We start from the raw sequence: 16,689 nt of genomic DNA on the forward strand, positions 1-16,689 counted from the left end.
GGGGCCGCATGAGCAACCCGAGCACTGCTGGAGGGCCACACGACAATATTTCAATTAAATTTTGCTCAAATTATTTTTGATATAACGTAATATAAATAATAATAATAATTTCATGTAACAAATGGCAACTTCCTATGAGGAGTTGTATTGTACATCTATAAACAAGCTTATTGGTGTGTCTAGTGCGGGGGTTGGCAACCCGCGGCTCTCTTAACTTTATACAAAAGCAGATTGCTTTTGATGGTTTTATTTGTAACACATGTTTTGACTGAGCCTGTTACTACATTATGTACAAACCCCGTTTCCATATGAGTTGGGAAATTGTGTTAGATGTAAATATAAACGGAATACAATGATTTGCAAATCATTTTCAAGCCATATTCAGTTGAATATGCTACAAAGACAACATATTTGATGTTCAAACTCATAAACATATTTTTTTTTGCAAATAATCATTAACTTTAGAATTTGATGCCAGCAACACGTGACAAAAAAGTTGGGAAAGGTGGCAATAAATACTGATAAAGTTGAGGAATGCTCATCAAACACTTATTTGGAACATCCCACAGGTGAACAGGCAAATTGGGAACAGGTGGGTGCCATGATTGGGTATAAAAGTAGATTCCATGAAATGCTCAGTCATTCACAAACAAGGATGGGGCGCGGGTCACCACTTTGTCAACAAATGCCTGAGCAAATTGTTGAACAGTTTAAGAACAACATTTCTCAAGCAGCTATTGCAAGGAATTTAGGGATTTCACCATCTACGCTCCGTAATATCATCAAAGGGTTCAGAGAATGTGGAGAAATCACTGCACGTAAGCAGCTAAGCCCGTGACCTTCCATCCCTCAGGCTGTACTGCATCAACAAGCGACATCAGTATGTAAAGGATATCACCACATGGGCTCAGGAACACTTCAGAAACCCACTGTCAGTAAGTTGGTCGCTACATCTGTAAGTGCAAGTTAAAACTCCTATGCAAGGCGAAAACCGTTTATCAACAACACCCAGAAACGCCATCGGCTTCGCTGGGCCTGAGCTCATCTAAGATGGACTGATACAAAGTGGAAAAGTGTTCTGTGGTCTGACGAGTCCACATTTCAAATTGTTTATGGAAACTGTGGACGTCGTGTCCTCTGGACCAAAGAGGAAAAGAACCATCCGGATTGTTATAGGCGCAAAGTGTATAAGGCAGCATGTGTGATGGTATGGGGGTGTATTAGTGCCCAAGGCATGGGTAACTTACACATCTGTGAAGGCACCATTAATGCTGAAAGGTACATACAGCTTTTGGAGCAACATATGTTGCCACCCAAGCAACGTTACCATGGACGCCCCTGCTTATTTCAGCAAGACAATGCCAAGCCAGGTGTTACATCAACGTGGCTTCATAGTAAAAGAGTGCGGGTACTAGACTGGCCTGCCTGTAGTCCAGACATTGAAAATGTGTGGCACCTAAAATAGCAGAAGGGAGACCCCCGGACTGTTGAACAACTTAAGCTGTACATCAAGCAAGAATGGGAAAGAATTCCACTTCAAAAATGTGTCTCCTCAGTTCCCAAACGTTGTTAAAAGGAAAGGCCATGTAACACAGTGGTGAACATGCCCTTTCCCAACTACTTTGGCACGTGTTGCAGCCATGAAATTCTAAGTTAATTATTTTTTGCCAAAAAAAATAAAGTTTATGAGTTTGAACATCAAATATGTTGTCTTTGTACTGCATTCAACTGAATATGTCTTGAAAAGGATTTGCAAATCATTGTATTCCGTTTATATTTACATCTAACACAATTTCCCAACTCATATGGAAACGGGGTTTGTACAATCCAGCATGTACAGTATATATGACGCTGATGGAGGTTTTTTAGAGCGCTTTACAGGCAGAATAGACATGATGACTCCTGTTGCCTTCATTGTTAGCCAACTTTTGCTCGCGTTTATTTAGGAGTTCGGCTGCATACAAAAATGTTTGAAAATTACCCAAAAAGTGCGGTTGTCCTTTTAAAGTTTACACCACTTATAGGGATCGCAAATACACCAAAACAGGTAAAATATGCCCTGTTAAGTCTTCATTTACGCCCAAAATAAATACAAAAATGACCGTGAAGCCGCAATCTTTGTAGGACTACTGTATTGTGGGTGGCATTGAGAGAATTGTCTTGCCCAAGGACACAAAGGCAGTGACAAGGATGGTGGATGCCGCAATCGAGCCAGATGCTCTACCCTCTGAGCCACCCCGCCCGGAAGTGACTAATATACCGTTAGTCGGACTTAATAGTCATTACACAAATATAAAGATTTTTTTATAACAAAATGATATAAAAATATCAAAGGGTCCTTTAGTGAAAAACATTTGGACATCCTTGATTGAACTAAACCCCAATGAGGACAGGACAATAATTACAGCTATTTTTTAACCATGAATACTTATTATATATATATATAAAAAAAACGTTTGGAAAAATCAAATGAATCAATCAATCACAATTGATTTCTATATCCCTTAATCACAAGTACCTGAAAGGGCTTCACAAACCATAACGACATGGCCTGATCTCAACCCACATCATGACTCTTTGAACACATGCTCATCCATTAATAAGTATACTGCACAACACGACCAATGTGATCGCAGTTTAAGACAAAGAAGGTAAGACAAAGCTGCTCGGTGCTGACCACTGATACCGCCATCTTGTGGATTTAGTAAAACTCCAATCAACTGTTTTTTGTTGTTTTTTTAATCCCAGGTGGTTCTTTGCTTTTTGTTGACTGTAGGAGATTCAGTGGTTATTTAGAGAGATGTGGTAAATGTTTGTATTTCTAATTGCATATTTTCTGTACTTTCAGGGGACTTCTTGCCCTTCAGACTTTGCACAAATTGGAAGCCCTGACCGGCAAACCCATTTACAAACTGTTTGATTATATTTGTGGCGTCAGCACAGGTGAGTTGTTTTCCTGTCCCGCTTTGTCATGTATACACACTGCATCATGCTAGGAATGCTAATATGGACACAAATGATCCAATAAGGAAAAAGGCCTCAATCAGCACTATAAAAAATGACCACCAGGGGGAGCTCCAACTTCAACCTTTTGCAGCATTGTTAAATGACTATTTATCCGCCAGATTGGCCTTTAATCACCAACACTATGTTGTTGTGTTTATTCCTCGCGGGTCCCTCAGATCCTCATTTTCCCTGTCAGGGAATATTATCGAAAGATTATGCAATTCTTCAGGCAAACTTGAAACATTCACAATCCATCTGGGCCACATCTGCTCACTTTTTGATCACCCCCATTTCCCCCCGCCCACGTTATCTGTGCACTTGTGGTACTCTCGGGCATTGTTCATCATCAAGGGCCTTGTTCAGCCTTCCCAGTGGGCTTGTGCACCTGCCACTGCTAGATTTGTTCACACTGCAGGTGCTATCCTCGGCTTCATGCTGGGCGTGTTCCAGCTGCCGACCAGCGAGTGCGACGACCTTTACCGCAAACTGGGCTCAGACGTCTTCAAGCAGAATGTGATCGTTGGCACGGTGAAGATGGGGTGGAGCCACGCTTTCTACAACAGCGAAGCCTGGGAGAGCATCCTCAGGTCAGTGCCGCTGTTAATGTTGAAATGGAATTCTGTGGCTTAACAGTGAGCCTGTTTGATTGTATTTGTCACATCATCGTTGGAAGGAAATTATTTCTGACGCACGTAACATTTGGAAAGCCCTAAATGAGATCAAATGTACTGAAAATGGACTCTTCTTCTGTCACAGAGAAAAAATGGGCTCACACATTCTTGTGGAAACTTCCAGAAACCCGGAATGTCCTAAAGTGAGTTGAATCCATAGGATTAAATATCTACATTTTGTAGGGGTGTAACGATACACAAACATTTCGGTTCGGTACGTACCTCGGTTTAGAGGTCACGGTTCGGTTCATTTTCGGTACAGTAAGAAAACAACAAAATATACATTTTTGGGTTATTTATTTAGCAAATTTGCAAAATCTTCCACCAAAAATATTTTTCTTAGTGTAATATTTGATGTGAAGTAATGGGAACCTTGGATAGGTCAATAATTCATAATAACATTGATTTTGATTCAATATTATGTTTTGAGCAATGACAGTTTGAAAGAAAAAAAAACAGCTTTGTTTTATTAGTCAACATTGCAACTTTTTCTAAGTTACATTTAACCTTTAAGCTTTTTTATTTCACTTTGATTATGTTTTTGTTTATTTTAATAGTATTTTTAGAATGTGCCGTGGGCCTTTAAAACATTAGCTGTGGGCCGCAAATGGCCTCCGGGGCACACTTTTGACACCCCTGCTATAGATAATAAAAAATTAAATATGATAAATCTATGGATAAAAAGCAGAGCCTGGCGACGCATGCGCGTTTATCATAACTCTCTCTCTCTCTCTCTCTGTCTCTGCCCCTCCCTCACCAATGTTTTGTTTTTAACCCCTTCTTAACCCTGAACGTACATTGAAAATACACGCAACCCTAAATCAAAATGCCGGACATTTGAGGCATTTAAGAAACTCCGCCCTGACAGCTCCGCAAAAGAGGACATGTCCGGTGAAAAGAGGACGTATGGTCAGTCTATCCTAGCCCGTTAGCTGCTAGCATGCCGGGTGTTGTGCATTGTTTACACAACGTGCGTTACGCTACTTAATATGTCCGTGTGGAAACTCGTTCGGTACACCTCCGAACCGAGACCCCCGTACCGAAACGGTTCAATACAAATACACGTAGCGTTACACCCCTATAAGCTAGACTTCAAGAATGATTGTGTCGCTAAAACAGTTACCAGTCCACTTCGACTTATTGACAGCATACCTCCATTCCGGACAGTTGACAATGAATAGGTTAGTGTTTTTTGTGCCTACTATTGTTTCTGTTTGATCAAATCCCTTGTAGCATTCTACACAAACAAAATAATACAACTATTGGTGCTGATATGGTATCGAATTAAAATGGGTAGCAGCCAATACTCAAGAGGTGGACACCCCTATTGGAGACTTGAAAGATTCTTTAGTGTCATTGTACCATACGTGACATGCTGCCTGACAATCACTGTGTTGACGTGCAGGTGGCAGCAGTGAGCACCATCGTGAACAGGGGCACGCCACTCAAGGCCTACGTGTTCAGGAACTACAACCTGCTGCCAGGGGTGCGCTCCCACTACCTGGGGGGCAGCCAGCACCAGCTCTGGCAGGCTATCCGCGCCACATCCGCGGCCCCCGGCTATTTCCAGGAATTCCTCTTGGGGAGTGACCTTCATCAGGTAAGTTTTCCAACCAGAATGAGACGATTCATTCTTAGTTTCCACCTCGTGTTGTTGTTAATAAAAGTGCAACAATTGTTAGACAAATGGGAACAAAAGGTACTTGCGTGACATGCTGTAAGGAGTGAGCTTCACTTCCTGCCTGTCATTCTTGGTTTCCTTTTGCTGGAAGAAAGGCACTTAAGTCCATCTTTGCTGGGCAACCATGCATTAGCCATCATAACAAAACACCATTGGACAGATCAATAACCTGATGCTACTCTTTACTGCCTGAGTAAGCGCTCAGTCTGCAAACTACATGGGTCAGACGCCCGAGTAAAAGCATCTACTTTTCATGGTGTCAACATCTCCTGGAGTTGGAGCACACACTCACTCTCATGTTCATAGTGCTAGTCAATGGGAGGAAACAGAAGACTGGGCCTTGATGTTGGGGGAGATTTCCCCCCCGCCTGTTGCCTGGCAGGTGGAAACCGACTGCAAGATGCCCACACCCACGTTTGACTGCTTCACCTGTCTCACTGGGACGATAAGACTAACAGTCTAATTATGAAAGGGTCTCTTTCACACTCTGGATATTTATTGAGCATCCTGGACTTGACACTGCTTTCTTTAGTCAGACTTTGTAAGCGGAATAAGGCTTTTAGGTCGTTTTACTCTGCCAATCTACTTTTTACCCAACTAATTGTTTTACAGCATTTATAACTCATTTTGTAAGATGGAAGAACAGCACAGTCACATTTATGGTGTTGAAGTGTTTCACCAACCCAAATCCTTACTTCATTATCATACATACAATATTTTTATTGGCAGCTGGTCTCGTACCGCTGAGCTTCTGGTCCCCAAAACATGTCCTTGTGGCCCAAATTAAATGCTCTCATGCTACTTTATTAAATACAGTCATCATTACAATAATAAAGTCATACATTAAAACAAAATGCAGCAAATATCGTCTCTACGACAGAAGCACTCTTCTGTTTTTAAAGACCTAGTGTCAAAGTCAAAGATCATCTATATCAGTGGTCCCCAACCATCCGGTCCGGAGCGGGACGCATTTGCTACCGGGCCGCAGAGAAACATTAAATCATTTGTAAAAGACTGCATTTTCTCCGACTTAACTTTCGCCTGTCCCACTAGACCAGGGGTCGGCAACCCAAAATGTTGAAAGAGCCATATTGGACCAAAAATACACACAAAAAATTATTCTGGAGACGCAAAAAAATAAAAGCCTTGTATAATTCTTATGGTGAAGGCAACACATGGTGTATGTTTTTAAATGAGCTATTAACTATCAAAATGACTATTTTTCACAGGCTGATGCAAATCTTTGTTGATAGAAATGTTGAAATGTAATATTTATTCTACTAATTTTTGTAACATTGGAAAACATTAGTAAAACGGAGGCTTCTCTGAGGGTGAGATCACTCCTGGAAATGTCTGGCTTAGACAAAGGTATAGATGTGTTTGTCTAAGTTAAAGGAAACGGCAGGCCGTCTTCTTCTAATGGATTTATTACTATCTTTGGCAAGCTAGGTAATGTTTGCTGTGGTCTATAATGACATGTCACACAAACAACTATCAGACATGCAGCCAATATTACATACAGGTACTTTAATCTTTAATCTTAAAAGATAATGAGTCATGAGACATGCAAATATAAATTAAATACAGTGAGGACATAAGTAAAGGAAATTAAATGAGCTCAAATATACCTACAAATGAGGCATAATGATGCAATATGTACATGCAGCTAGCCTAAATAGCATGTTAGCATTGATTAGCTTGCAGTCATGCAGTGAGCAAATATGTCTGATTAGCACTCCACACTAGTCGATAACATCAAAAAAAGCTCATGTTTGTGCATTCATGCACAGCATGAAACGTTTGTTGGACAAAATGAGACAAAGAAGGAGTGGCATAAAACACGTCTTACTGTAGCAGCGTCTGAGAAAGTTGTAAATGTAAAAAAAAAAATTACGGTGCGTTCAAGGACCACAGAAATTAGTAGGGCAAAACGGCTCTCATCAAATCCTCTCATCGGTGAAGCATGTTTAATATAAACAGAGTGATTTCTAACAATTAGGAAGGTTTGTGTCATGTTTGCTGTCTTACAGAAACAATATTAAAACTAAAATTATATTTTTTTCCACCATCTTTTCCATTTTCTTACATTTTTGAAAAAGCTCTAGGAAGCCACTAGGGCGGCGCTAAAGAGCCGCATGCGGCTCGAGAGCCATGGGTTGGGTTTTTTTTTTTTTTTTTTTTTTTTTTTTGTCATAAAGAAATACAATCATGTGTGCTTATATCCCTGCAGACTGTATTGATCTATATTGATATATAATGTATATATTGTGTTTTTTATGTTGATTTAATTAAACAATTAAAAAAAAAAACCAAATAAATGTATTTATTTATTTTATGTATTTTTTATTTCTTGTGCGGCCCGGTACCAATCGGTAGTGGTTGGGGACCACTGCTCTATATCAGTGGTGCCCAACCACCGGGCCGCGGTACCGGGCCGCACAAGAAATAAAAAATTTTAAAAAAAAGGAATTAAATCAACATAAAAAACACAATACATACAAATTGTCCGTGGGACAAATTTTCAAGCGTTGACCGGTCCGCAGCTACAAAAAGGTTGGGGACCACTGCTCTATATGACACTGTCCTATTTGTGCCCACAAGTCAAATATCCTCTATATCAAAGAAAGACATTTGTTTGAAATTGTTATCCTTTTTATTTCTGAGTATCTTATTTTGAAAGAACCCCCACTTTTTATGCCTAGTTTCCCCCTTGAGTCATATTGCTTAAAGGCCTACTGAAATTAATTTTTTTTATTTAAACGGGGATAGCAGATCTATTCTATGTGTCATACTTGATCATTTCGCGATATTGCCATATTTTTGCTGAAAGGATTTAGTATAGAACAACGACGATAAAGATTGCAACTTTTGGTATCTGATAAAAAAAAAGGCTTGCACCTACCGGAAGTAGCGTGACGTAGTCAGTTGAACATATACGCAAAGTTCCCTATTGTTTACAATGATGGCCGCATGAAGTGAGAGAGATTCGGACCGAGAAAGCGACAATTTCCCCATTAATTTGAGCGAGGATGAAAGATTTGTGGATGAGTAAAGTGCAAGTGAAGGACTAGTGGGGAGTTGAAGCTATTCAGATAGGGAAGATGCTGTGAGAGCCGGGGGTGACCTGATATTCAGCTGGGAATGACTACAACAGTAAATAAACACAAGACATATATATACTCTATTAGCCACAACACAACCAGGCTTATATTTAATATGCCACAAATTAATCCTGCATAAAAACACCTGCGTGTTTGTTATGCTAGCTCCTAGCTCCTCTGCTAGCTCCTAGCTCCATAGAACACGCCAATACAATTCAAACACCTGATCAACACACACAATCACTCAGCCCAAAAGACCGTTTACCTAACCCAAGGTTCATAAAGCTTATATATTTTTAAAAAGTTACGTACGTGACGCGCACATACGGTCAAGTTATCGAATGTTTAGCAGCCAAGGCTGCATACTCACGGTACCTGATATTCAGCTGGGAATGACTACAACAGTAAATAAACACAAGACATATATATACTCTATTAGCCACAACACAACCAGGCTTATATTTAATATGCCACAAATTAATCCTGCATAATAACACCTGCGTGTTTGTTATGCTAGCTCCTAGCTCCTCTGCTAGCTCCTAGCTCCATAGAACACGCCAATACAATTCAAACACCCGATCAACACACACAATCACTCAGCCCAAAAGACCGTTCACCTAACCCAAGGTTCATAAAGCTTATATATTTTTAAAAAGTTACGTACGTGACGCGCACTTACGGTACGGTACGTGTTATGCTAGCTCCTAGCTCCTCTGCTAGCTCCTAGCTCCATAGAACACGCCAATACAATTCAAACACATGATCAACACACACAATCACTCAGCCCAAAAGACCGTTCACCTAACCCAAGGTTCATAAAGCTTATATATTTTTAAAAAGTTACGTACATACGCAAAAAAAAGCCAAAGCTGCATACTCACAGTAGCACGTCTGCGTCTTTGTCATCCAAATCAAAGTAATCCTGGTAAGAGTCTGTGTTGTCCCAGTTCTCTACAGGCGTCTGTGTATCCAAATCAAAAGTCCTCCTGGTTAGAGTCTCTGTTATCCGAGTTCTTCCATCTTGACTGCATCTTTCGGGAATGTAAACAAAGAAGCGCCGGCTGTGTACTGTTGTGGCTGACTACGTTCGAAAAATACGTCCATTTCGCACCGACAACTTTCTTCTTTGCTTGCTTGGCTTCCTTCTCCATAATGCAATGAACATGATTGAAACAGATTCACGAACACAGATGTCCAGAATACTGTGGAATTATGAAATGAAAACAGAGCGTTTTCGTATCGGCTTCAATGTGGAAGGCATACCCGTGTTCGTCGGGCTACGTCACGCGCATACGTCATCCTCAGAGGCGTTTCGAACCGGAAGTTTAGCGGCAAATTTAAAATGTCACTTTATAAGTTAACCCGGCCGTATTGGCATGTGTTATAATGTTAAGATTTCATCATTGATATATAAACTATCAGACTGCGTGGTCGGTAGTAGTGGGTTTCAGTAGGCCTTTAATTATATTAGTGCCACTACCTTGGGGAAGTCTTCAAGGTTAACTATTAGTCACATCATTGACCATCTTGAGGACATGTCATCTTTGAATAGTCATGCCGTTGAACGTCTATGATGTCAGCATTCCTGCCTGACAAGAGAGTCATCTCACTCTCTTCCACCCACACCCACGGAGTTTTCCACTTAATTCAGGACCCAAACAATCCCCCTTTTGTTTGGTCCAAAGGGTTTCCACACCATGCATGCTGGAATGTGGCCTTCCAAGAAAGTTATGATTGTTTTGGTGATGTCCCTGCAGGACCATCTCTTTGTTCCAGAGATTATGATTGAAATATAGTGAATCTAGAACTTGAGAGCAGCTTTTTTTCTTTTAATCATCCGCTCCTCACACTTGCTATAATGGCCACGTAGAAGATGTCTTAGTGAGTTGGAACAAGGGGATGAAGAGGAGGAGGAGGAGGAGGGGGACGCATGTTCCACATTAAAGCATTCTCAATTATCCCTTTGCTTAACGACATAGGCCAGGATGACTTGAGACGTTTGACAATGGATGTATGGAATGACGAGGAGGGGCCTTGTTGCCATGGTGTTTCCTGAGGGGATAGGGTGGAATGGGAGCGTGGATTTGTGCCCACCTTTTAAACATAGGATTGTTGGAGCACCACCCTCAGCGAGCGCCAATGGTGCTCAGTCTGCTTGTGAATCATGCTCTTCTAAAGGTTTGGCCCATTAGTGAGTCACATTACTGAAACCAAGGCCACTCTGAGAATACCTGCTGAATCAGCCTTTTGATGAAGCCAGAAGAGTGGGAGAGGCCATACGTCTGAGCTTGAAGCCACTTCTGGCCTCTCTGGCGTTAAACACCGCTGCGAGATTGTTTCGCCATGGAGGCTCGCTCATTTACTGGCTGCTGCTTTGTTCACGGTCTCACATTTCAGCACGTTTTTATGGCCGTGCATCTTCTCAAGAGGGAATACTAAACTTGGATACACTTTCAAGTAGTCAGTAAGTCTTCACTGCATTACAAGCTGAACACTATCAACTATGGTTGCACAATATAGAGGATATATATACAGACCCTTTACAAAACATGAGCATGTCATGGAAAAGTGTATTTCCTAGGGGTGTAACGGTACGTGTATTTGTATTGAACCGTTTCGGTACGGGGGTTTCGGTTCGGTTCGGAGGTCTACCGAACGAGTTTCCACACGGACATATTAAGTAGCCGCCTAAGCTAACGTCTTAACAAGCTGCTCCGCTTCCTTCTGCCTCTGTCTCTGTCAGGACTCTACACAGCACCCAGCATTGTCCCACCCACACAACCATCTGATTGGTTACAAACAGAGCGGTAACAGCCAATCAGCAGTGCGTATTCAGAGCGCATGGAGTCAGTGCTTCTGCGGTGGGGTTAGCAGATAGTCATGGCAACTTTATTTATATAGCACGTTTACGACAACTTTTAAATTGAACCAAAGTGCTTTACAGGTTAAAAAAGCATAGAGCAAAAAAACAAAAACAAGGAACGTGTATTGAACCGTTGAGCTGAACAAGATAGTGCAAAAACAATACGGTAAAAGAGGTCAAATAAAAAGTTAAAATTTGCTTAATGAAAATAAATATAATAATAATAAAAGTGCGACAAATTGAAAAATAAAACTAAAGCGAAGGGGGTGGGGGGGCGACTAGAAATGGTGGCCAAGTGGGCGGACTCAGCTCAGGTCAAAGACCAGCGAGAAGAGGTAGGTCTTAAGAAGGGTTTTGAAGACCCCCAGGCTCTGGGCTGACCTAATGTGGAGGGGAAGGCTGTTCCAGAGCTTAGGGGCGGCAACGGAAAAGGCTCTGCCCCCTCTGGTCTTTAGCCTGGATCTGGGGACCGCCAACAGCATTTGGTCAGCTGACCTTAGGGCTCTAGACGTGGTATGATGATGCAGGAGCTCGGTCACGTATTGTGGGGCCAGACCATTTAGGGATTTAAAAACAAAAGTAATTTAAAATAAATGCGGTGACGGACAGGGAGCCAGTGGAGTGAGGCCAGGACTGGGGTGATGTGCTCGTGTTTTTTGGTACTGGTGAGGAGACGGGCAGCCGCGTTTTGCACAAACTGTAAACGGCGGAGATAGGTGTTTAGCAGGTAAGCATCAGGCAGCGGACTCTCCCCAAATGATAATAAACACCTCCCAGTCAACTACTAGTAACATCACTATGAGCCCGTTGACCTTCTAGAAACAAACGGCAGCTCAGCTCGCTCGCAGTCCTGGCTTTAGGTGAAGGCTAATTCGCTTTTAGCGTAACGTTAGCTCATTTTCCTGTGTGTGTGTGTGTGTGTGCGTGTGTGTGCGTGTGTTACGGACAGCAAAGCCCTGTCTGTCTGTTATTTCACTTTACCTTTTTCTGTGTTGATTGAGCTGTGTTGAAGCAGCAAAAAAGGACATTACCGTATTTTCCGGATTAAAAGTCGCAGTTTTTTTCATAGTTTGGCCGGGGGTGCGACATATACTCCGGAGCGACTTATGTGTGAAACTATTAACACATTACCGTAAAATATCAAATAATATTATTTATCTCATTCGCGTAAGAGACGAAGCAAATGTCCGCAATCGTCACACACACGTCAGCAATCGTCACACACGTCAACCAATAAGAATTCGGCGGGGGCGGGTCATGGCAGAAGTGCATTGTGGGTCATGGGAGGCTAACTGCTGCTACATCCGTAGCTATTAAAATTGATTATTTCAACATTGGCGTTAACTTATAAAAACTGAGAAGGGCTGAACTAAAATGGCACTGAAAAGGAAATCATATACTGCAGATTACAAGCCGGACGTAGTGAAATATGCAGCAGAGAACGGTGATCGAGCAGCAGAAAGAAAGGAAACGGCGCATACCAGAGGCGACACCGGGGAGGAAGATTTCCTCGGATTTAGCAATCGGGAGTGACACATTGTTTGGTAAACGTATAGCATGTTCTATATTTTATAGTTATTTGAATGACTCTTACCATAATATGTTACGTTAACATACCAGTTGGTTATTTATGCCTCATATAACGTACACTTATTCAGCCTGTTGTTCACTATTCTTTAGACATTTTAAATTGCCTTTCAAATGTCTATTCTTGCTGTTGGCTTTTATCAAATACATTTCCCCCAAAAATGCGACTTATACTCCAGTGCGACTTATATATGTTTTTTTCCTTCTTTATTGTGCATTTTCGGCCGGTGCGACTTATACTCCGGAGCGACTTATACACCGAAAAATACGGTATGTTAAATGAAGAGTTTCTGTCTCCGATAGTTGTTATAATGTAAGTGCATCATTAAGCCTACATGAACTCCATGGTGTTCAGGAATGAATAGTCTCTCCTATTGCTATTGTACTATTTTTTCAGCTATAGTTCCATGAATCATTAGTAATGCAGCAGCCTAGTTTTGAATGGCAGGGTCCCTGCTATCACATGTTGATAATAATATAACATTTACATAATAAAAATCAATTACAGGCTTCCCAAATGCTGTAATAAATTAAGCATGATGAGTTGACTTGAAACTGTTTAATGTTGCACTTTTTATATGTAGAAGAAAAGTTTTGTCATTTTATTTAATGTGAGCAACAACTTGAGGCAGTTTAATGTTGATTAACGTGGGCAGAATTATTATAGTGTTGCCAATGTTAAAAGGATAAAGCCATTGTTTACAAATTTGGTAAATAAATAACCAAAAAATGTATATTTTGTTGTTTTCTTACTGTACCAAAAATAAACCGAACCGTGACCTCTAAACCGAGGTACGTACTGAACCAACATTTTTGTGTACCATTACACCCCTAATATACTGTAAAAAAATTTGACAGGTCATAAATGTTTGAAAGTGAGTGTCACCCCAGATCCCACCTCACTCCTACCCACTTCTCTAAAGTGGGCTGGCTCAAGGTGGAGGACAGAGTTAAACAACTTGCACTGAGCCTAGTCTATAAAATCCGCTACACCTCCCTGATACCGAAGTACATGTCAAACTACTTCCTTAACGTAAATGACCGCCATAACCACAACACCAGGGGGTGCTCCACTAACCACGTTAAACCCAGATTCCGAACTAACAAAGGTTTTAACTCATTCTCTTTCTATGCCACATCAATGTGGAATGCGCTCCCAACAGGTATAAAAGAAAGGGCATCTCTATCCTCCTTCAAAACCGCTATAAAAGTTCACCTCCAGGCAGCTACAACCCTAAACTAACACCCTCCCCGGATTGCTAATAATCAAATGTAAACAATCAAATGCAGATTCTTTTTCTTATGCCTTCTGATCTCTCTCTCTCTCTCTCTCTCTCTCTCTCTCTCTCTCTCTCTATGTCCACTACTTGATGTCCATATCCCCACCCCCCCCACCCCACCCCCCCTCCACACTCCTGATTGTAAATAATGTAAATAATTCAATGTGATTATCTTGTGTGATGACTGTATTATGATGATAGTATATATGATAGTATATATCTGTATCATGAATCAATTTAAGTGGACCCCGACTTAAACAAGTTGAAAAACTTATTCGGGTGTTACCATTTAGTGGTCAATTGTACGGAATATGTACTTCACTGTGCAACCTACTAATAAAAGTCTCAATCAATCAAAAAAAAACACACCTACTAAACTCAAAGCACCTGCACAGGTGTCATTAAATTGCTTGACTTTGGTTCAATCAATCAATCAATCAATGTTTATTTATATAGCCCTAAATCACAAGTGTCTCAAAGGGCTGCACAAGCCACAACGACATCCTCGGTACAGAGCCCACAAGTGTCTCAGTTAGGATCAATATGGGGAAGACTTGACAAGTGGCCAGAAGACCACCATTGACACCCTCCATAGGATGTAAAGTTCCTAGCTAAGGAGGTTCACAGAGTGCTGTGTCCAAGCATATCAATGGGAAGTTAGTGGAAGGGCAAAACGTGGCAGGAGAAGATGCACCAGCAGAAGTGCTGACTGTGAGCTCCTGCTGATGATCAAACAGTGAAGATTCATGAAGCTGGCAGAGAACCAGAAAGAGTGCGGGAGTCACAGCTTCAAAAAGCACCACATTCAGACCATATATTGATTGATTTGATGTCATCCTCTTTTCTTTTCTTTTCTGCAAAAACTGAGAAGTAAATGATGATTTCTTCACAGCATTCTAATTTTTTGAAGTCCAGTTTTCGTGGCTTTTATGAGCTAGAAGCCCAAATGATGTACAAACCCCGTTTCCATATGAGTTGGGAAATGGTGTTAGATGTAAATATAAACGGAATACAATGATTTGCAAATCATTTTCAAGCCATATTCAGTTGAATATGCTACAAAGACAACATATTTGACGTTCAAACTCATAAACTTTATTTTTTTTTTGCAAATAATCATTAACTTTAGAATTTGATGCCAGCAATTATTATTATATTTACATCTAACACAATTTCCCAAATCATATGGAAACGGGGTTTGTACAAATTAACAACTAAATACTTGAAATTGTTGAAGTTGTGGGCCTTGAATCTATAATCTATGCAAGTTTAACGTTTTGAATGGAATTATGGAAATAAATACACTTTTCCATGATATTCTCATTTTCTGGAAAGGCCCCGCCTACCGCCCGAATGCAGCTGAGATTGGCTCCAGCACCCCCCGCGCCCCCGAAAAGGACAAGCTGTAGAAAATGGATGGAGGGTCTACAATTTATATATATTTGGCCAACGATAGAGGTTTTAGAGTATCTATATTTAAAACACTTCCTTGTGGTCTACATAACATGAAATGGTGGTTCTAGGGTGAAACATTTGCATAGATTTTGTTTTACAGACCTATTTTCAAGCCACTTTTTTGCTTCCTTTCCAAACAAGTCATTTTGAGTTGTTAATAAAATGAACCCTCGCCACGTGCCCTGACGCTGACTGAGCCTTTGTCACCGTTTTGTAGTTTTTAGCTCTCTGGCTTTTGCCGTGCACTATGGACATCGGTGACCACCATGTGTTTTGAGTGACTTTCACCACAACACAGGGTCCCAGATGATATATAGTGGCCTCGACGTCACTTCCATAAAGTGAAACCAAAGAAGTTGACCGGGAGGAAGTGGCTACTACTACAAAATAAAGTAAAAGTGTCAACACCTTGAAAATGAGTGTTTTTTATGTGAAAGTAGAGTGAAGTAATACAAAGTATGAATGGATGTATATAGTGTCATATATTTGTTTTTATGTCTGTTAAGTAGAGGAGACACGGACATCAGCAACATTAGATTTATTTTTACACTCGCATGTAAACAAATGTGTCACAGCCTCAATTCTGCTCTTTCAACAATCTATTTCTTCTCAATCTAAATATATAGAGATGTCCGATAATATCGGCCGATAAATGCTTTAAAATGTAATATCGGAAATTTTTGTTATCGTTTTTTTTATTATCGGTATCAGTTTTTTTTGGTTTTTTTTATTAAATCAACATAAAAAACACAAGATACACTTACAATTAGTGCACCAAGCCAAAAAACCTCCCTCCCCCATTTACACTCATTCACACAAAAGGGTTGTTTCTTTCTGTTATTAATATTCTGCTTCCTACATTATATATCAATATATATCAATACAGTCTGCAAGGGATACAGTCCGTAAGCACACATGATTGTGCGTGCTGCTGCTCCACTAATAGTACTAACCTTTAACACTTCATTTGACTCATTTTCATTAATTACTAGTTTCTATGTAACTGTTTTTATATTGTTTTACTTTCTTTTTTATTCAAAACATT

General features: G+C 40.6%; 1 protein-coding gene across 2 annotated transcripts in view; it reads left to right on the forward strand.

Moving 5' to 3' along the window:
* Nucleotides 1-16,689, forward strand: part of LOC133658885 (calcium-independent phospholipase A2-gamma-like) — a 42,579-nt gene that overhangs the window by 12,375 nt on the left and 13,515 nt on the right. For both annotated transcript variants that reach the window (XM_062061374.1, XM_062061376.1), the window contains exons 6-9: nt 2,849-2,943; nt 3,422-3,593; nt 3,763-3,820; nt 5,083-5,277. In XM_062061374.1, the coding sequence (XP_061917358.1) occupies nt 2,849-2,943; nt 3,422-3,593; nt 3,763-3,820; nt 5,083-5,277 (520 nt within the window). The remainder of the gene's footprint in view (nt 1-2,848; nt 2,944-3,421; nt 3,594-3,762; nt 3,821-5,082; nt 5,278-16,689) is intronic.

The sequence above is a fragment of the Entelurus aequoreus genome, linkage group LG10 (assembly GCF_033978785.1).
Source record: "Entelurus aequoreus isolate RoL-2023_Sb linkage group LG10, RoL_Eaeq_v1.1, whole genome shotgun sequence".
NCBI lineage: Eukaryota > Metazoa > Chordata > Actinopteri > Syngnathiformes > Syngnathidae > Entelurus > Entelurus aequoreus.